The sequence below is a fragment of the Bidens hawaiensis genome, unplaced genomic scaffold (assembly GCF_021521415.1).
Source record: "Bidens hawaiensis isolate Kalapana, Puna unplaced genomic scaffold, B.hawaiensis_p1.1 tig00027124_1, whole genome shotgun sequence".
Lineage (NCBI taxonomy): Eukaryota > Viridiplantae > Streptophyta > Magnoliopsida > Asterales > Asteraceae > Bidens > Bidens hawaiensis.
This window is the reverse complement of record NW_027494384.1, coordinates 161507-184403: the sequence shown is the minus strand read 5'-3', so window position 1 is coordinate 184403 and position 22897 is coordinate 161507. Positions and strand designations below refer to the sequence as shown.

General features: G+C 35.4%; 1 protein-coding gene across 1 annotated transcript; it reads right to left on the bottom strand.

The window, feature by feature from the left end:
- Positions 1–20146: 20146 nt before the first annotated feature.
- LOC143574881 (uncharacterized) lies at positions 20147–20862 on the bottom strand. The gene is made up of 2 exons (XM_077059392.1): positions 20709–20862; positions 20147–20598 (listed from the first exon to the last, which is right to left on the bottom strand). Exons 1-2 carry the CDS (start codon positions 20860–20862, stop codon positions 20147–20149), a joined length of 606 nt encoding a protein of 201 aa, XP_076915507.1.
- Between the last annotated feature and the right edge of the window lie 2035 nt (positions 20863–22897).

Here is a 22897-nt window from a genome sequence, read left to right as displayed (position 1 = left end):
TTCAATGATAGAAAAATCAGTTATGGTGGAAAGAGAATTAGGTGAGGGTATATGATATAGTCAGGTACCCCCACCATACAATAACAACTATACTAGTCTTCCTCTTACCAAAGAGCATGAAAAAAAGGTAAAAGACAAGAAATATGGTAAACAGGTTCAATCCAAAAATGTTGGATCAGGAGAGGTAATTAATCCTGCTTTTAAATGTGTGAACAATTTTGATGCTTCTACTTCATGTGCAGATATAGTAAATGTTATTGCTTCTGAAAGTGAAGGGGTTCAGGCTAGTGAAAAGGAATCTTATTTAACATGTCCATCAAACTCGGATGACCCCGTAACACAAAATTGTACTAATAATAACACACAGAGTCTTGGCAATATAGGGAAGGCACATAAGAAATCAGCACAACAAGGACAGTCTCGTCCTCATAGATCCTCCGGATCTCCATGTGTTGATAAATCATTGGGTTCTATTTATATTAAGAGGCAAACATGTTACCACTATGGCACTCCAGGACATATAGGCAGAAATTGTGTTCGTCGTCTATATGTTCCCTATTACAAGCAAGATCAGAAGGCTTCACCAAGGGGCAAGAAGAATGGAAAAACCTTTCCTAAGAAGGAATTCCAACATGAGGTAAGTGCTTCTGTTGGCATTAGAAGAAGGATGAAGGCGTGTTTCGTCTGGGGGAACGGCGGGCATTTGGCAAAGGAGTGTCACTACAGTCCTGTTAATAGACAAGCTCCTCAGGTGAAAGGTAATAGGTTTCAACCGAATCCAGTGGTTAAACAAAATTCTTATTTTACAAAACCACGTGTATCTGTACAACGGGTCATAGATACTCAAGGATTCAAAGTTAATATGACAAGTTTGCACTCAAATGATTTATAAACTGCTAAAAGAAAAAAAATTCAGAAATCAAAGAGTGTTGAGATTTCTAAGAATTTGAATTCGAATTGTTCCACTCCAAAGTCTGTTCGTTCAAATTTCACTAAACCTAGACAGACTTGGAAACTTAAAACTGAGCAAACAGAATCTGTATTAACAAATGATTTTGTTAAAGATGGGAAAGATATGAGTTGGCAAGAAGTCACATATGTTGATGCTCAAGGGAACCCCAAGACAATTATGACTTGGGTTCCTATGTCCAACTGATCCTGCTATGTGTGTAGGAACAACCACAAATTCATTGTATATTAAATGGGTTGTTCCAGGCACATGCAGGGAAAATATCCATTGTTTTTAAATCTTTAAACCATGAAATGGATTAGTTTTTGCCTGGACGGGATTTTAGGGTGATAGAACTTTTTAATCTGCTCTCTAAGTGTGTAGGAACAAATCAGGGAATACACTGCATATTAAATGGTTTGTTCCAGACATTCAACTCGCAAGGATGTAGAATCTCAAAACAAGCTTATTCTTAGGGGGAGATTCTCACAAATGGGAAAATGACGTCTAGAAGATAAAAGGCAAATGTATCACTTTGGTATGAAAGATTGATCAATCAAAAAGATTTTAAATTTTTAAAAAATAAAAAAATATGTTCACGTATAATTTTTCAAGTATAGTTTTTTTTATTTTGTTTTATTTCAAAATGAGAAAATGACTTGAACGTACATGAGAAATGATAGTACATCAGTTGGCTGACTATCACACTTCATTATATATTATTATTAACTACTACGTTTCGACGATTGAGTCTTTTTTTGGTTAAATTTGTACATAAAAGTTTTCCTTTCTGTCAAAATTTTTGCACAAATTTAGGGGGAGAAAATTAAAAAAAATCAAAAATAGTGTGTGTGTGTCTTTTATTAAAAAAAATCACTTTCGCATAAAATCATGTCGGTTGTTCAAGTCTGAAGGACATATACTTGTATATGTTTGGTCCTGTCATCTACTCGTAGACATACAGGATAGCCATTCACCTAAAGACTCAAAGCATCTAGGGCGATTGTGATGTGTTTTGTTTTAATTATTTCGCTTAAAATTACGTCGGTTATTCTAAGTTTAAGGGACATGTATTTACATATGTGTTTGGTCTTGTTAACCACTTGTGGATATACGGGATAGCCATTCACCTGAGAACTAAGAGCTACCTGGGCGACTGAATTTTAAACTGTCTTCTATAATTTTATGGGAAGTGATATCATTATTCAGTATACAGCTTTTTAAAAGCTTCAAAACATTTTCAAATGAAAATTGACCCAACCTTTCGAAAGTGATAGATAAATTGTTTCTGTGTGCCTAACGGGTGAAGCTATTAAGCCGAAAAGGCTCTAAAACAGTCATTGATTTGTATGGTAGCTTTCCATGATGCGTAAAGGTTGAAGTGATATAAACTAAATTTGCTAAACTTACTATGGAGAGTCATTTTGAAGAAATGTGCATGTCTCCATATACATCTCTCCGAAGGATAGGCAGAAAAGCAATTACCCAGTCATACACGATCCCGGTAGTGTCTTGATCACCAAAAATATTATGTTTCTAAGTTATTGCTTAAGTTATAAAAAATATATAATAAAAAATAAATAAATAAATAAAATAAAAAAAGGATTATTGTGTTATTAAAAATTCGCATTTCAAAAGCTTAAATGATCAAACTAGAACTACAAGGGTGGGGCACTCAAGTAAGTCCTAAACACTCTGAATGAAAGGCCTGTAAGTCTGCTGTAAGTCCAACGTTCAACCTTAAAGCTTAAAATTATGTTTGAATATCTACAAAAATCTTTTGATTAAGCACTAGGGGGTTGGACATAAATTGGGGTGATTTGGGGAAAGCCAAATATGCTTTGAGAAGAAATAGGAGGCATCACAGGACCATGAGTGATGTCCATCTATGCTTTATGCTGAACTGAACCTAATTAATATCACTAATGAAATGAAAATCATGCTAAGTTCGTTATACCTGCTATCAACCTTTCTCTTTATGTCATAATAACGCTCAACATGAATTCTTGTGATAGCACCTTAAATAATATGATTCCATGTTCGGATCTTTTTCATAAAAGGCGGAGTTTTTATCAAAAACTAAAATTTGATCCCAAGTTTTTGCTAAATTACAAGAAGACCGGGTGATTAAATTTGTTTTATTTGTTGTTTTTGGTTTTATTTTATTTCTTTATTTTATTTTTACTTCTTGATTACTCTTGTCGAAACAAATGTGTTAAGAAATCGTTTTGAAGTTCTCAGCTCATAAAATCTGATATCGGTTATTGTGTTATAGTTGGTTTAGCTGGTATGATTTCATTTCAAGTCTTTTCAAGAAAATTAAAAATAAAACAGAAAAATAAAAATTACAAAAATATGTCTGTCTTATTTTGTTTTATTAAATTGTTTTCAAAAATATTGTGGTTGATCTTTCTATTAAAGTTGATTGTTCTTTCAAGACTGATTTCTTCCAACGGAAGCATATAAAGTATCTGAGATTCAAATTGGATGATGTTGTCAAAAAGGGGGAGATGGTAGAGTATTGGATGCAGATGCTGATGTTGTTGATCATGTTCTAGTAAGGATTCTGAAGGTTTTGAAAGCATAAGTCTATGGGGGAGATTGTTGGGTCACGATTTGGTTAGACTGACGCATATGAAAAGACCATGACATGATCAAAACAAAAGAGAAATAATCTAGAAGAGTAGAAGTATTATACAAGATGGAATTTACGGCTTAGAGCATGTAATACCGAAATTCATAGGGATTTCGGTTTGCATGGGTTAGCAATACATAAATCATGTTGATTTCTGTTTGGGCTTAGATGGGCTTGGTCATTGGGCCTCTTGTAAATGCTAACTATATAAAGCATGTTTAATCATTTTAGGGTTAGTGGTTGGTGAGCAGAACTAGAGATCTCTCTCACACGTTGATAGCCACCACATCTAGAGAGCGTAACATTCTGTGTGAATCAGTTTATGTATTAGACGATTTATTGATAATATAATCGTATGCATTCAAACCAATAGTACTTCGTATTCATTATATTTATATTGTTCTTCTACATCGTTCTTGAATCATCACGGTGTTAGGATTCTGTACTAACATCGTGTTTGGGTTGATATCATACTGTAATAATCCAGATTCGGACCTTACAATTGGTATCAGAGCCTTTGAACCATATAAGGCTCGGGGTTCATATCAAAGGATTCAAGATTTTGGTGATTTGGTGGTTTGGGTGATTTTTCCGGCGAGTAGTTCATCGGAGAAGAAGAAGAAAGGATCTGTTTTGGTCAAAGATTATATTATATTTGGAAATTATATGAATCCAACTGATTTAGGGAATCAGTTATTACCAAACTCATCTGGTCAAACCTTGTCCTCGGGCAATTCTGCTTGTTTTCGGTGTGAATTCGGAGATCGGCCAAGTCTTTTAATTTGTTGAACAAGTTTTCTTCGTTCTTGGGCAAAATCAAGGGATTTCGGCCACTTTTGATCGTTCTCAGCCAGATTTGAGGGTTGTCGGCCAACATTCAATCGTTCTCGGCCACAAACAAAAGTTTTCGGTCAGATCACTTGGTTCTCGGTCACCCTTGGTTCTCGGTCAATTTCTGTTCTCGGTCAAACACTTTTTTTCGGCCATTTTCAATAGTTTTCGGTCACAATTTGTTCTCGGTTAAAAAAAAACTCCTTATATATTTGGCGGGAAATTTTTTCTTGCACGAAAATTTTCCTGAATACTCCTTATAAGCGAGACTTCATTCTTGAAAATTTTGGCGAAAACATTTTTTTTCGGGTGATTTTTGGTGAATTTTTGGCGGGAATATCAGGAAATTTTTTCTTGAACGAAATTTTTCCTAGACACTTATTTTGAGTGGGACATCTTTCTTGAGAATTTTGGCAATCATATTTTTCAAAAAAAAATTGACGGGAAAATCAGAGTTCGCCTCCTCAAACCTTCTCAATGTTTAAAAGTACTCTTAACTAGTCTGCTCCATCCTCAGTAGTATTTCAGAGTTCGCCTATAGAGGTAGATTCAAATGCATTAGTAAATTCCAATATGGTAAGTTTCCAATCATGTTCTCAAGATTGCATTGATAAGATAAATTTGTATAAGCTTCATAATGATAACTTGCTTAGAGATATGGAAACGGTAAAATCTGAAAACCATAAACTCAAGAAAAACGAGAAAGCTTACTTTGATAAAGTTGAGGCACAGAAGAAAGATTTTACCAAACTAAAATCTGAGTTTAACCTGAAAAGTTGCCACCATCTAGATGCTAAACAAGAAATTGTTGAATTAACTGCTGAACTGGAAGCATCTAAATTAGAAATTTCAAAACTAACTGAAAAAATTAAAATGGCTGAACTCGATTTCAGAAAGTTTGATGGCTCCAGTAAGGTAGTTAATTCAATGATAGAAAATCAGTTATGGTGGAAAGAGAATTAGGTGAGGGTATAGGATATAGTCAGGTCCCCCACCATACAATGACAACTATACTAGTCTTCCTCTTACCAAAGAGCATGAAGAAAAGGTAAAAGATATGAAATATGGTAAACAGGTTCAATCCAAAAATGTTGGCTCAGGAGAGGTAATTAATCCTGCTTTTAAATGTGTGAACAATTTTGATGCTTCTACTTTATGTGCAGACATAGTAAATGTTGTTGCTTCTGAAAGTGAAGGGGTTCAGGCTAGTGAAAAGGAATCTTATTCTAACGTGTCATCAAACTCAGATGACCCCATAACACAAAATTGTACTAATAATAACAAACAGAGTCTTGGCAATAAAGGAAAGGCACATCAGAAATTAGCACAACAAGGACAGTCTCGTCCTCATAGATCCTCCGGATCTCCATGTGTTGATAAATCATTGGGTGCTATTTATATTAAGAGGCAAACATGTTGCCACTATGGCACGCCAGGACATATAGCCAGAAATTGTGTTTGTCGTCTATATGTTCCCTATTCTAGGAAAAAAGGTTTAAATATGAAACAATGGTGGCCCAACTATTTAGGAGGCCTAAAGCTGAGTAAAAATTTCAAGACCTTTTGCATTGTCATTATTCGATTAACAGTTTTTAAAGTATTTAAATGTTAACCAATTAACAAAATTTGATGTGCTAATATAAAACATAATCAAAATTCAAAACCTATCTTTCTGAACCCAACTACAACATATAAGTAATTTCTCAATAGAGCTTTACGTTTCATTCAGTAACATGATGCAAACACATTTTTTTGTTCGGTAACATTGATACAAAATTGTTTTAGTATACAATTGTATAAGTAAAAAAAATCCTTTTATAATACAAATACTAAAAAGAAAGTTAAAAAAAGAATACGTAAAAGAAAAAAAATTCTGATAGAGCATTGGAAAAAAAATATAATCGTAGGTTGGACATGTTTTTTTTGGGCTGTAAAGAAGTAAAGAGGCCTGTCCTACCACTTAAGTTGAAGCTTGTAAAAAGAAAAAAAAAGTTGACGCTGCTAATCAGACTCGAGCTTGGGTCCTGCAGGCTGGAAAAAGGGACTGTTACCGGTACACTACAGCAAAGAAATGACAACAAAATTGAAGTATTAATAATATTACATGTATAATAAATTTTTTATTTCTTAAAAAAGAGGCCTCAAAATTTTGAGAGTCTAAAGGCCTAGCTTTACCTGCTTAGCTTGTAGGGCCGGTGTCACACCCTCACTTAGGACCTAGGCATGTGACCAATAGTTGGTACCTGTTTTGAAAATATATCAGAGTTTTAGCGGAAGTCTTTAGTTTATAATAAAATATTAATTTATATTTTGAAACATTAGTTAATTTGTAAAATATAACAAAATATTTGACTTAATATAAAGCTTCTCGAATAATAAATATTCAAGAGTTTTATTTTCAAACCTTTTTTTTTATTTATAAAACTTTGTTTAAATATTGTTTGCAATATTTTAATAATTTAAAATATTGAGTCATCTCTACTTTGCGAGCATCTATCTCCATGAGTTGGTAATTCCATGCTACCTGTGCTAACTTTATTTTCTGTAATATTTGAGGGGGAGGGGGAATACGTCAACGATATGCTGGTGAATCGTTGAGTCTAAAAACATTTTTATAAATCTTTCTTTGACTGACATGATAGTTTTCATGAAACACCCTCAGCATAAACGTCTCTTATTTCTGGGATTTGTACCTCTTGCCATACACACACAATTACGGTTCTCCGGGAACTGATGCCCTTCGGGAACTGACGCCCATTGGTACTGATGCCCATTGGGAACTGACGCCCATTGGAGAACTTTTATTATGATCTCTAGTCTGCGGCCACATAGCCTTGACTGATAGACTAGATTAATTATGTTTGGATCCAGACACATGTGTACTCGGTCTGAGTTGTTTTTATTTTCTATCTTGTATTTTAATAGGGATCACGTAATCCCATAAATCTTTATTTGACTATCTTTGTTTAAGATAAACAACCCGTTTATCTTGACTGAAAAAGGTTTAACGTATTCACCTGTGACTGTCTGTTGTGAATGATGTGGTGATCTCGTTTGAAAACCTTTGTGAATGAATGAATGATTGACCTATAATAAAATTGGTTTATATAAATACCCGGATCGCCTCTTAATCCGGCTACAGACCTTTAGTCTGGTTTTGATAGCTTAAAACTTTATTGATTTGTTTGTTTGAATAAACATTTTGGATATGAATTCCTTCTCTTTATTTGTCAATCATGTACTATGTTTCTTCTTCAAGAAGAAATATCTATGATATGTTTCTTCTTTAAGAAGAAACGTCATTTATCTATAACCTTTATATATAAAATCTCATGTTTCTTAATCATAAAGAAACACTAGTTTTTGACCATACCTCTTGTGGGTAAAGCTTATCTTTCTTACTATATCCTCATGTATGTGAATACTTATATTTCTTATCCATAAAGAAATTATATTTAGTTGTAACATTTGTTTATATAAAATTTTGTATTTCTTTTATTATAAAGAAATCTTATTTTATTATTATCTTTTGATTTAATCAAGGTCTAGGCTATACCCCTGACTAGCGTCTAAGCCCTGAGATAATAATATTTTATTTGGACAGAACCCCTGCCTTGTTCGGCTTATTATTTTCTAGATTCTCGGGCAGCACTTCGACGCTTGCACGTACAATGACAATCTTGATCAACAACTCCTCGACACAGAAATCGAGGCAACGTTCGGGGATCGCTGGGTCGTGCACGTACTTCGAGGCGGAACGTCGGGTCGTCTCGGGTCGGCACAGTTTACGAGGTCGTCACACGTTATGAGGTCGGCACGCAAAACAATGTGCGCCAGTCGTCGGGACTGTCGGTACGAACTTCGAGGTGTCGTCGGTATATGGTATGAATTACGAAATTATAATTTGTCGGGTCAAGGCACGAAAATCGAGGTAGAGAGAGAAAGTTTCTAGAGAGAGAGTGGGATGCTGTGAATGAAATGAGCCATGAAGGCTCCTATTTATAGCTGAAATCTGGTCCCATCGCGATACGCGATGGTTAATAATTACCCCGTCGCGTATCGCGACGTAGCATTGATGACTCGCTAGTAGCTTTGCCACGTGGCGGACGCGGTGCCACGTGGTGACACGTGGCGGGACACGTGTCACTTCGTCATGCCTTTATGCCACGTGGTGACACGTGTCCTGACACGTGTCATCCTGTCAGACCTCGTCATCGCGATACGCGATGACGTTGGGTTTTGGTTCGTCGCGTATCGCCGACAGCCCGTTTCTTGGGTATTGAAACATACCGATCGCGATACGCGATGGGCTTTCTTATGATCTGTCGCGTATCGCGATCTGACAGAAAAACAGAATTTTCTCTTTTAGTCCTTGGCCTTTGAAATTTGTTATTTTTGGTTCGAAATTTTCATGATGTTACAGCCAGCTCTGATATGAAACATAAACATGAAAGAAAAGCGTGCAAAGAAAACTGTGCAGACACAAGTATAGCTAATTAAATATTATTTTCTAATCATCTTCTTTCCTCAAACTCTACTTCCCCGTTGCAACTTCATATCTACCCAAAAATTTTCCAGTAATGTTTCTTCTTCTCCATTCTATATTTTCTCTCATTCTTCCTTTCTCGGTATTTTACAAGGGTCGGCGTAAAATTTTAACAGGGGTCGATCAAAGTATTTTTGTATACATAACACTAATTATTATCCTCAAGCCGTCGGTCCACCCCTGCCATATCATCAGCGGTCACTTTTCTCTCACCCCTACATCACCGTAACGCCATCGTAAAACCACTCTAATATGCCATTATCAATCGTCACCATCAGCAACCACCAACACCCTCTAGTGGCCACCGTGAACACAGCCCCGGAACCACAATCATCGCCCACCACTTTTACTCTACAGTCACCCTACGCCCTCTCTCTCTCTCTCCTCAGTTTATATGCGTAGCACCAAACACATGCCCATCGTCTTCATGCATGCAAGGCTCAAGGAATGGACTAGAAAGTTATAAAGAAGCAGCTAGGTTTAACAAGTGTAGGAGTGGATTACAAGCTCAAGACTCTCTAATCTCTCTCTAAGGGGGTGTTTGGGAGTTCTTATTTTCACCAACTTAAAGCTTATAAACTTATTGAAAAGTAGTAAGGTGTTTGGGATAGCTTATATTGTGAGAGGAAAAGTTCCATAAGTTACACTTTTCTAACTTATTAACTTAATAAGAAGTGATAAGGAGGCAAAATAAGGAATCCCAAACACCCCTTAAATCTAATCCTAGAACTAAATGAGCTAAAATTCATCTCTAATCCTATCTTTCTGTTTTTAAAAGTTGTGTTTATGCTAAGTACTCTTACACCTAACTATCAAGATACACGCTAATATGTTTAATGATGCTAAAACATATGCTTAAACTTAATGAATACGAGTTACGGTTTAAGTTTTAAAAGAGTGATAAAGTAGGAGTTAAAAACATGTATTTTGTCTATAACTAGGGATTTACCCGGCTCGTTGCGCCGGGCAAGTCGGAAAAATCTTGGCGGTGGTAAAACTCAAGCGTTGTCGGTCTCGAGTGTTGAGATGATAAGTCGGCGTGAATTTAGTTGATTTCTTGCGATAACAGAACTAAAACAAAAATAGCAGTTGGTTGGTTTTCGTTACGGTGTTACTGGAACTAAAACAAAAGGCAATGACTTTACGGGAATTTGGTCGATTTCTTTCCCGTTCGTTACGGTACTGAAACTAAAACAAAAAAGAAAAAAGAAAATTGGTATCCCATCAGTTTTCGTTACGCTCGTTATGGTACCGGAACTGAAACAAAAAAAAAAACAAATGGCGTCAATATCCTAGCATTGTCAATCCCGGACGTTGATGCAGTGAGTTTACACGAATTCAGTGTGTTTCCGTTACGTAAACAAAAACTGACGTTAAGTCGGTTCTCGTTACGTTCGCGACACTACCAATGCGAAAAACAAAAATCAAAATTGTATGGATAAGTTTGGTGCCGCCACTTGATTAGCGGCACCAAACTTTTCATATATATATATATATATATATATAATTCATGCATACAACTTAGGTGCATTTAACTATTTATAATCCACCTATAAAACATCAATGTATGAAATGAACACACCAGTACGCACTTCAATTTTTTTAGAATAAAAGAAAGATATGCATTTTACTTTTATTAGGAATATATACTAGCTAGATATCTTGGCCGCACTTTGGTGACTTACAAACCTTTTTATGGATAATTCATCTTGGTTAAGGTTAAATAAATATTGCTAAAGCACACATACATGTGTACGTATATATATATATTTTTTAGAAAACTTGAATCTTACTAGCATTACAATTTAAAGATAAAGAAACAAATGATTTGTTAAAGTTATAGTTATTTTATATATGTATACATGTAGACAATTATTTGGTTAGTATAATGTTATATTTTTTTACTTTTGGAAACTAAAACACGGTGACCCATTAGTAAAATAATCAATATTTTTTTTCTTAAAAGTTAATCGACATCTATTACGTTTTCTTATGCCTTTATATAAATATATACTTTGAAGACGTCTTCTTATGCCTTTATATAAATATATACTTTGAAGACGCCATAATGTATTCAAGACACGGAAAAATAATTTTTTCCATCGTAAACTCAACCTATTTTTGTAAAGTTTATGAAAACTTAAATGTTTAAGTTGATTTTTTTTTCTTAAACAACAGGTTGTTATAAATTTCGCCAAAATATATATAACTTACAAGTAAAAGTAATAATTTTTATTAGATAAAAGATCTAAAACAATATATAGAGTTGGCTGGAAATTTACGAACGGAAGTATAATCATATTTCAAATTACTTAAGATATAGCTCGTAACTTGAAAAATTAGCTCTACTTAGAAAATAAAATTTAATTAGCTATACTTGTGTCTGCCAGTTTTCTTTGCACGCTTTTCTTTCATGTTTATTTTTCATATTTAAACCTTTTTTTCTATAATAAAAGTAACATAATAAAAGAGATGTAATTTAAACAATATTCGCTTAACAGTTTAAAAAAAAAACAATATTCACTTGGATGTACTGTGTGTTTTATTAGTTTTTCTTTTTCTAAATTAACTAGTTTCTTTTTCTAAACAATATTCATTTAATTTTATATAAAAATATTCTCTTTCTATATATTGGTAAAAGTTTTTGGCTTTGCCGCTATGTTTATATAAAGTTTTATACTTTTATTGTATATGTAAATTGGTGTGTTTTTTTGCGCACCGAATCGAGGTCATGTTGCCTCAACGTGGGTGGCGATTTGCGTAATTTTGTTTTGTATTATAATTTAATTTGTTTTATCCCTTTTTAAGTGAAGTGACCCGACCCTAAGGTACTGAAAATTTGTTAATATTTAACGATAGACAACCGATCCCCAAAATTTTCAATGCACGTGGGAAAATTTTCTGGATCCGCCACCGTATAGGGTGGCAGTAGCATAATGGTTGCTGTTGGAGAAGGTGGCGGTGGCTTGCGGATGTTGTTTATGGTAGAAACTGAGGGAAGGTGGTGATAATTTATGGGGTGCATGCCAGTTGTAACAAAGAGAAGGATGAGTGAACGAGAAGTGTGTGTTTGTTTGAAATATTTTGAGTTTTTTTTTTCAACTCTCAAATACCTATATAAAGATAAATGGAGGCATGGTGTTTATATAATCAAATATAGGATAGGGATGAGATTTGTTTCCTAAATACTCGTATTTGTATTTGTACATGTATTCGTACGTGTTTATTGGATACGGGCATGGGTACCCAAATTTACTGATTATAGGTACGGGTACTTTCGTGTACAGGTACGGGTACAAGTACGGGTACTGATACCCGTTTAGAATATGTAATGGATTTTATTAGGTTTTCAGCACTCATTACTTAACTTTCGGGATTTTCAAAAACATAATATATATTAATTAAATAAATTCAATCTCAATCTATATGTGTATATTCTTATATTGTGTATTCGTATTTTTTATTTCATGTATGTGTAATTGTGTATATCATTAAATAACATATATTAACTTGCTCTCTTGTTTTTCTATAGAAATTGAGGAAACAATAAACAAAGAAAAGAAAAGGTTAAAATAGAAAGATTACTAGCGAAAATTAAACGAATGTTGACTTTCTATTGTATAAGTTAATTTTGTTTTAAACATTTTGATAAAAAAAATTTTGATACTTTGCATGTTTTGGTTTTCATTACTTGATTTTGAATTGATTTTATATAATGATTGATTTGTTTCATTTTTAGTTATTTTATTATGTTTTGGTTGCGGTATTACTGTTTAGGTTGTGGTATTACGGTTTTGGTCTTATAGATAATTGATTTTCGTTACTGTACCATTACCTATACCTAGTTTAGTGGAGACATTTTAAAAAAAAATAACAAAGGGGTACCAAAGCAAGTACCGTACCAAAAGTACATGTACCCATACCCGTACCGGTACCGTACCCGTACATTATAATTCGGGTACGGGCATGGGTACCAAGATTTATTGATTTCAGGTACGAGTATTTTCGGGTACGGGTATAGGTATAGATATGGTCCCGATCTCACCCCTAATATAGTACATGTGATGATGGATTGTTTGAGTGTGTTGTTGGATTTGAAAATAACCATGGGATGGGTGTAATCTCTGGCCGAAGAGGGAGACACAAAAGATTTAGTTGTTTGATGATTGATATAGAGTACAATGATGGTTTGAAAAATTTTGAAACATAAGGTATCGTTATGTTTACTTGTGTTAGTCAGGAGTCAAATAATGGAGTTTGAGATTTTTGGTAGAGAAAATTCCAATTTGCCTCCCTTGGTTATATCGTCGGGAGATAAATAACCACTGAAAAAGAATTTGCGTATGTTACGCACCTATGTTTCTCCGGCGGGTTTTTCTGACTCCTGCCGTCTGTTGACTCGTCGTTGACTCGTTAAAATTATGCGAAATTACTATGTTATCCTTCTATCCTTATTATATCATAACACCTACCCTCTTTCCCCCTCTTTCCCTGTATTATTCCATCTCAGGCGACCGATTCCCCTCTTTCCCCGTATTATTCCATCTCCCGGAAAGAAATTGACGGATGTCTCAATCCAAGTCTAGTCAATACTCCTCGGGGTCACCTTCTAGACCTTCCCGTGCAGATGACCTTTGTGTGAAATGCCCATGTGGTGCCGCGACATGTTACCGGATATCCAGGACTGATGCAAACCCGGGTCGTCGATTCTTGTGCTGTGTAAGTGTTTAATTACTCACGAATTAGGGTTCTAGTCTGTTAATCGATGTTGATTCCTTTAGTTTGGCTTAGGTCAATTTTAGGGTAATTGTTCTAGTCTCTTAATCGAATTAGGGTTGTTTGTTTGTTGATATATTACGTCCATTACAGAAGGGGAGTTGTGAATGGCTAAAATAGGCTGATGATCCCACATGCCCTAGTTGTGAAATGGTAATTCAAGCAATGGTGAAGATGATGAACAAGAAAGATGAGTTTGCAAGAATGAAAACCAAAGAAGTAATAAGCTTGGAGATGTTTCTAGGAATTAGTTGGTTTTTGTTCTTTGTTTATTTTTTTCTTTATTGATTAGTTGTTAACATCGTATTTGTAGTATGGGATAATGTAATCTTTGTTGTTGTTAAATGTTTAGAGTTTCTTGTTTAATCTATTTACTTTCCACATTATCAGTCATGTTGCAGCCATAATGAAACTGAGAAGGATGAAATTGAGAATGTCATGTTGAGAATGTAGTGCCGTTTGACAATGAAGCAAGTCAAATGGAATACAAAGAATGTCAATTAGGAGAAGATGAGTTGATGGCTTATTTGATGCAAGAGGATAAATTATTTAGACTAAGTGAAGAACATGAAATGGATCTGGGTGATGATTATGACATTGAGGTTTTGAAAGCATCTTTCGACTACACCAGTGAGCCGGAGGAAGATTACTATCATGATCCATATGAAGACGATCCGGTGTGGGACTCTGACTGGTCAAATGATGATTGTCATTGGAAGTGGCATTGTACTTGGTTTGAATTTGAAATGTATTGTAATGTGTTACTTGAAATTGACATGATTAAATGTATTGTAATGTTTGCATGATTTGACTACATACTACAAGTTTTAAAAGCATTAAACACAAACTGCCAAAATAACATACAAACCATCATATCCCAAATCAAACATACATGCCACATCATCAATGTTACTCAAACACACCATTATGGATTACTTAAATTGTCTAAAAACCACATCATCAATGTTACTCAAACACACCATTATGGTTGACTTGGTGCCCTGCAAGTTCTGATGTTGTGTCCGTAAACTCCACATCTTCCACAATTCTTTTCATGCCCCATCCTAGTAATCTGCCTCCTGCCAAAAAGCACTTCCTGAACCTCTTCAATCTTCATCTTCCTCTTCTTGCTAGCTGCCAATTTTTTCTTCTCACCCAGTGCCTTCTTCCTGCTCTTCTTCGGTCTGCCAATCTGAGTATGATGTTTAGGCGGAGTTAATATTGTTAGGCATTTTGAGGGTGTCCACATATCAGGGCCTGGTATGGGCCTGATTTGGTGGTTATACACCTTCTTCCAAGTGTCTAACCAGTAAGCTTCATCAACCTACTTCTCCAATGGACCGACATGCATGTTGTTTTCTATCATGTCATATAAGGCTGCCACCGCATGTTTGCATGGCATACCTGTCAAGTCCCATCTCCTGCATGTGCAAGTCCTATCCTCCACATTCACCACACATTGGCTTCTTAGACTTTTAACCTATGAACATAATTGCATATTAACAAATGTTTGGTTGTAATATCATAATAAGGCAAATAATGATATCTGTAAGTTACTTCATCAACCATCAGAACGGTCAATTTACTTGCTTCTGTTTGGATTTCATCCCATGCTTTTGTTGCTTTCGGTGTTAATGGCCCCTGGTAATGGCTTGCATCTTCTTCACATTCACAATCCTCATGGTCATATACTCTCTAATATACTCCAAACATGTGATGATCGGCTTGTCTCTTGCTCCAACAAGTTGCTTGCTGAAAGATTCACAAAGGTTGTTTAGCAACATATCACATTTTGCCCTGCTTGAAAAATGTGATTTTGACCATCTTGGCTGCCAGTTGGTCACTAAGCCAGAGAAACATATCAAGATTTATTTTCTTAATCTCCTCCATTGCCATGTTGAAGTATGGGACAGCAGTGGCCGATGATGCCCTATAAAACAAGCCTTTATACAAATCTCCCCTCCAGGTTTGCCTCAAGTTCTCATGGATGCGTCTACAACAAAACCGATGCTCAGCCCTAGGGAAAACACTCTCAACTGCTTGAATAAGTCCCTATAACATTCAAATCAGCATAATTAGTGTACATGAGTTTGCCTATTAAAAATATATTGTAAGTGTACATACCTTTTGTTTGTCACTTATGAAAGTGAAATTGGAATCATGAGGCAAGTCAAGATCATTTCCAAGAAGATTTAAGAACCATTTTCATGAGTCTGTGCATTCAGCTTCCACTATTGCAAAGGCAACAGGATACAAGCAATTGTTACCATCCGTCCCGATAGCAGTCAAAATCGGTCCGGGGTATTTCCCTTTCATAAAACAACCATCCAACCCAAGATGTTCTCTACCAAGAAATTTAAATCCTCTAACTAATACAGCATAACACACATATATTCTTCTAAATTGCCTTGTTTTAAGGTTAGGGTTAGCACATGGTTCAACATCTAATTTAATGGAACTACTTGGATTTGCTTTAAAAAGCTCATCAATATAGGATCTGAGGTGGGTGTATTGTTTGGTGTGGTCACCATCCTTCCTTTGCTGAGCTATTGTCTTAGCTCTTCGCATCTTGGATTCAGAAAGTTGTATTTGATGCCACTGGTGGAATTTGGCCTTCAATTACTTGGCAGCTATGTTGGGGGTGGTTTGTAGCTCAACCTCAATCTCTTTGCCAATAGTAGACATCGTGTACATACCAATTGATATACTTCTAAGACACTCGTGTTTTTTTGGAATGGTCTTCACACACCAATTATCCTCAACAGATTGTCTTGATATGTGCATCGTCCAAGGGCAAGTGGGTTTCATATCCCTTTTTCTTACCTTCACCTTTTCCTGACTTGACACATTTGGCCCCTCACCAACAACCAACTTCGGATTGGTCCCCAAACAAATCACCCTAAACCTTAAAGGATCATTCTTCTTGATATACAAATCACTTCTGCCATGAAGAGCATAACTCTTAACCATCTCATTCAATGTTTCCTTTGATGGTATTAACTAACCAACAAAAGATGGACACTCATCATCATTATTCATTTCCTTCCCCTTGAACTTTCTTGGCATACTATTCAAGACACTCAAGCCCTCATCATCAGAGCTCTCATAGGTATCCATGCAAGGATTTAAGCCATCATCATCACTAATATGATCACCTACTACCTCATCCACATTAAAATCTACAATAGCTTTATACAACCTCATGTCAATTTCTACATCCTCCAAGGGTGTTTGAAAGGCAGCCGTATACTCAGGATCACTTTCATCTGATCGATCACTATCATAACTGTCATCATCTTCCTCTTCATCACTACCTACACCCTCACTAGAACTATTTTCATCACTCACTTCATGAGCACTTTCACCACTCACTTCATGGACACTTTCACCACTAACTTCATGAACACTTTCAAAACCAGGTACAAATCCCGAATCATATACCACAATTTCAGTACCACTAGTCCTGCCATGTTCTACAAAAATCTAAACAATGTGACTACCTACACCATCACTACCTCTAACCATAGCACAAACATCTTGAAAATGATAATCTTCAATCAATGGCTTTAAACCCAAATCCAAACTGACACGCGTTTGTTTGTAATGAAAAGAACAAGCTGTACCACAACCATATTGTAACTTACAAAGTATTCCAACCAACAAACTTTTACAAAATTCAGAAACTTGAACTTCATCGACGTAAGTCATTTTCCCCTTCATATCTTTGCTGCCCCTCGGTAGTGTAATACCCTCCATGGAAAAGTTTTATGGTGAATGCATGTGAATAATTTTCACATATAACAACCATTCAGCCCGTTAACAACATACAAGAAAAAAACCAAAATGTTTGAGCAAACAATAAAACGTTACCATATAGGTCTTCCAGGTCACAATACTCACTGTCCGGCCTAATAGAATACGAGCTCGCCATTGCGATGTCTAAAGAGTCAATTGCGATCGGAAAAATTTGGGGGTTCAATGTTGTAACGTTGGCCACGAATTCAATTTTTCGATAAAAATTGCCCTAATTCTGGGGTTATAATGGATCAGGGGAGAAAAACGAGTGCAAAGACGACTTTACCCTTCACCATTAACAATCAACTGACGCCAGGAGTCAGAAAAACCCTCCGGAGAAACATAGGTGCGCAACATGCGCAAATTATTTTTCAGTGGTTATTCCATCTCCTGACAATATAACCCAGAGAGGCAAATTGGAATTTTCTCTTTTTGTTAATATATTAATAGGAAATTGATATCAAACCTTTTCTTCCTTTCTTTTCGTATTATTTTTTATTTTTTATTTGTTTTTTATTTACACGATAGTTTCACTTAAACGTTTAGGTTTTGTTATATTAAAGCAATTACAAACTTATATATCTAAACATTAATTTTGTGAGAATGGGTCATTTGAGCTTATCTAAATAGATACTATGTTTACATATGGATCCCTACGTCGTTACATTCCATTTAGGATTAGGAATAGGCATAATCGGACCTGCTTTTTACATAGCTCTCGTTATTTGGGACCCTATTCACCTCTTTGGGCTTCTATTGAATCGAGAAATAGGTTTGATTGTCCATCTTTTTGATATATTAGATATCTATATAAGGAATTCTCCAGATAATTCAAATCGAAGCAATTGGATTTCCAATTCGGGCCTATATGACATGACCGACCAATAGAAAGTCTCCAACACTCCACTATTCCATACATCACACTAGATATATATCATATTCATGGAATACGATTCACTTTCAAGATGCCTTGGTGGTAAAATGGTGGACACGCGAGACTCAAAATCTCATACTAAAGAGCGTGGAGGTTGGAGTCCTCTTCAAGGCATAATATTGAGAATGCTCATTCAATGAGCAATTCAATAAGAGAGTTCGGATAGTAATACCGATTCGATCCAAGCTCTCTTGGAATAAGTTCGACAGCGGATCACGAAATCTTGGTAATCTTCTCTATCTAATGAATGGGGAGTCTGCTTTAAAATTTCAAATTGTCCGCCATGCACCCATCCCTCGAGTATATGCTTCAACAGGAATCACACAAGGGTAGATTATAAACCTCTAGTAAAATGACCACCCGTAACCCAATAGTCCGTTTTAGGGATTGGCGACTTACCCAGAGGAGTTTTTGGGTTATAAGACCATGTGCTATGGGGCGCCGCTAAGAGGGATGGCGGGCGCCTTTGGGCGCGGAACACCACCAAGGGGCGCCCTTGGTTGTGGACGCCGTTGATGCCCATCGTTCCAACGACCGGCGTGGAAGAGAGAAAAAGGTTTGGCCCTAGACTATATGTTCAACTGAAACACGATAAAACCTAAACACTCAACGAAATAAGTAAATACGAACCTCCTTCGAAGTCATTTAATCCGACGAAAAGTAGAGAATGGATGGTCACCTGCGGCGTCGGGAAGTGATGAGGTCCACTGGAGTGAGTTAAGTTGTACGGCGTCTACTCCTCTAGCCGCATTCCGGTTCTCTGCTTCTTCTGACCGGCCATCTCCGGTAGGGTTTCAGGTTGTAGTTATGGAGGCTGATGCAACAATGCGGCTGATGGATATTTGCTGGGGCAATTAAGGTTACTCATTATAATTAAGTACAATTGGTTAAAGCTAACGTACAAGTTTCTGCTTTTTTTGGTTTAATTTGCCGCTTAACAAAGGTTCAACATATTTGGTTTTATAAAAAAAAAAAAATTAAAGAGACTTTGAAGCCCACTCACCATAGAGGGGCAACTTTGGGTTGGACTTTGATGCCCCCAGTGCCCACGTGGTGGGCACTGTGGAGGGGCTTCAAAGCCCCTCACCATAGATGATGGTCTAATAAACTTTATCTGTTTGATGAATCCTTTCGTATTCGATGTTGGTGTTTTATAAAATAGTTATGAAATAAATTACATTATAATATTGTTTTTATATCATATGTGGTGTATAAATAATTAAATATTTTTTAAAAAACATGGTCACCTCATGTTTAAAAGGCGTTCGCTTTTGCGCTTTGGGAACTTCTTCGCTTTTGATCGCCTCACGCTTATTTAAACCAAGTGCATAACAGAGAATTTAAACCCCTTGGATCGCTTAAATATGTATATTCGAGCCGTTTAAAATAAACATCATCAACGTTTAAATCGTTTAGTTTATTCGTACGCAATCCAGTAATCTCTATAATTGCCAAACATTTGCCGATTGCAAGAATGGCATTGCTCAACTCGTGATGATTAAATGTCAACGCATTTAATAAAAGGAACGTCAAATTTGTTTAATGTAAATATGTTTAATTAAACCTTAAAGTTGTACGAATGTTGACCAAGTTTGACGAGTGTCACATCCCAACATCATCCATGTATTTCTTTATATCATATTTCATGTCTTCCATCAATCGAACCGCATTACCAATATTTTAATTCTTCAATTGTAGGGCTTTTAATAGGTCATTTGTCTTTCTTAATAAGTTTACCATTAAATGAGCAATAAAGACAAACTCAAAGTTTTCCATTTTCTCAGCCATACCAAGTGCATTGCCTCGAGTTTTTGCATCAGTGCCCTCTCTTGACAAAGAAATAAGCACTTCTCTCACTGGTTTCCACAAGTCTAGAAGTTGAAGTATAGTTTTAAGATGGGAACCCCAACGAGTGTCACCAGTTCGGGATAAACTCATTTCTTGGTTTTTACCTTTTCTTGTACATACTTCACCCGTCTCAATTCGTTTCACAAAATCATCATGTTGTTTTTGTCGAATCAAATCTTTCCTTTTACATGAAACTCCAACAATATTCACAATCTTTGTATGGTAATCAAAAAAAGAATTTACGGATGCATATTTAGTGACGTGGCCACGACTACCAAATGTAACTAATGTGCAAAACAATGTATGTAAAATGCACACTTATTTTCAGCGACATTATTTTTTTTCAATCCATTTAGCTCTCCACGCATATTGGAAGCTACATCATAGCCTTGACCTGTAACTTTAGACATTGATAAATTATATTTTGCAAAAAAATTATCAATAACACTATTTAGAGATGATGCACAAGTGTCGGTAACATGCACTAACCCAGCAAACCGTTCAATCACTTCTCCACCATCATTCACGTTTCTCAAAACCACCGCCATTTGCTCTTTTATAGATCAATCACGAGACCCATCAATTAAAATAGAAAAAAACTTATCTTTAACCTCGTTCACAATAATCTTTCGTACCTCAACAACACATGCATTAACTATTTCTTTTTGGATTTTAGGCGAGGTCAACAGATTTTTTCCATGTGATTTTGAATTAAACGCCTTATTTACTCCATCATTACATTCACAATACCATTTTACAAGTTCAAGAAAATTACCTCGACTATTAGAGATTATAGACTCATCATGTTCGCGCCAAGCCAAACCTTGTTTTAAAAGGAATCAAATAACATCAACAACAACGGTTAACCGAACATGATAAACATTCTCATCTTGCTTACATTGTTATGACTATACATTGTCAAGATTGTGCCTTTGATCTTTAAATAACTCGAACTGAACTCTAGCATGATTATGTCTACTATTTTGACCTCCTTCATGATCACGAAAATTTTCAAATGCCTTTTTCCAGTTTCTAAAACCATGTTTGATAAAGACTTCACCCCATTTCTATTACTCCCATTTCTATTACTGGTAGGGAACAAATAACATTGCAAACAGTAACAAGGAACCCGAGAAATATATGTTCAAATTGAAGGTTTTAAATTCTTGTGTTACTCCTTGTTCTCCATGAACTAGAAGAGAGTTAGAGACTATAGAAAAACAAAGAATGAAAGTTTTTAGTTTATGTATAGTTTTTGTGTTTCTTATGGTTTTGCTAACATAAGATTGAAAATTTAACTTGAAGTCATTGTTCAAAACACGTATGACTATGTAGAGTTGATCATGATATCTTTTGTGCGTTATAATTACTTTTGGTGTTTGATTATTTTTTAACTTGTGATGGTGTTTTATATTTATAGAAAATCCTCAACTACAAGTGGAAGCAAAGGCTGTAGAAAAATCCAGGTAACAGTTGCAACGATTAGGTCTTCTTCTTCTTCATCAAAAGATATGTAAATAGAAAGTCACGCATAAATGTGGCATAATTAACGTTATTAATTAGCTTGCCTTTTTATATACCGATTATAGACAAAATATAGATTATAAAAGTTTTAATCAGCAATATTTTCTAACAACAATGTTTTAATTGGGTAATATATCGTTAAAAATATTTAAAGCGATCAGCTTGCTGTAAAATTTATATTAACTAAAGTAAACTTTTCGAAGGTAGTAAGTGAATAATTATATTAAATATGTTTCCAAAAACCTCTATTGTAATCGTTAAAAATATGGTTTATAATAAAGTAACTTATTAGCATGTGAACAGTGACGGATTTAGAATTTTTTTTTATCTGGTTCGCTATTTTAAGATGCTCTAAATATATAAGAACGCGTATAAAAAAATTGGGTCGGGTTGACAATTCGGATTGGTTTAACGGTTCGGGTCAAGTAAATGCTCCACTACGGTTCGAAAAACACCTGGTTCGCTAAAAAAGTCGCTATTAAATGCTCCACTACGGTTCGAAAAACACCTGGTTCGCTTGACCCGGTACTCAATTAAATAAATCCGTCCCTGCATGTGAACACCAGTATATGGTATATCATTTATTATATTTAGTTTTTTTTTCTTTTTTTTTTTGAATAATAACATCATATGATAATGTTTGATGATCATTATGCCTAAATTACAAGTGTCACTTACAATTTTTAAAATTTTGATTAATGACATCAACGACCCATCTGAGGTGTCATACTTTTGTAAATCACTTGGGACGGGTGGTTACATTTTAGATTTTTTTTATCAAGTGTTTATTGTGTTTTTTTATTGTGCAGTTGGTAAATCACTTGGGATAGTTGGTTACATTTTAGAATATTTTTTTTATCAAATATCTATTGTATTTTATTTTATTTGTGCAGCGTGAATGTGAATATTCGAGTCATTTTGGTTGCACATGTCTATAGAGGTAGGGTACCAAAAAGACCCAAATACCCTTAAGTATCACCCGCGGGTCAACGGGAAGCTCCCTTCAAGTCACCCGCGGGACGTATGGATCAACCCGCATAAACATTTAAAGGAGGAGCA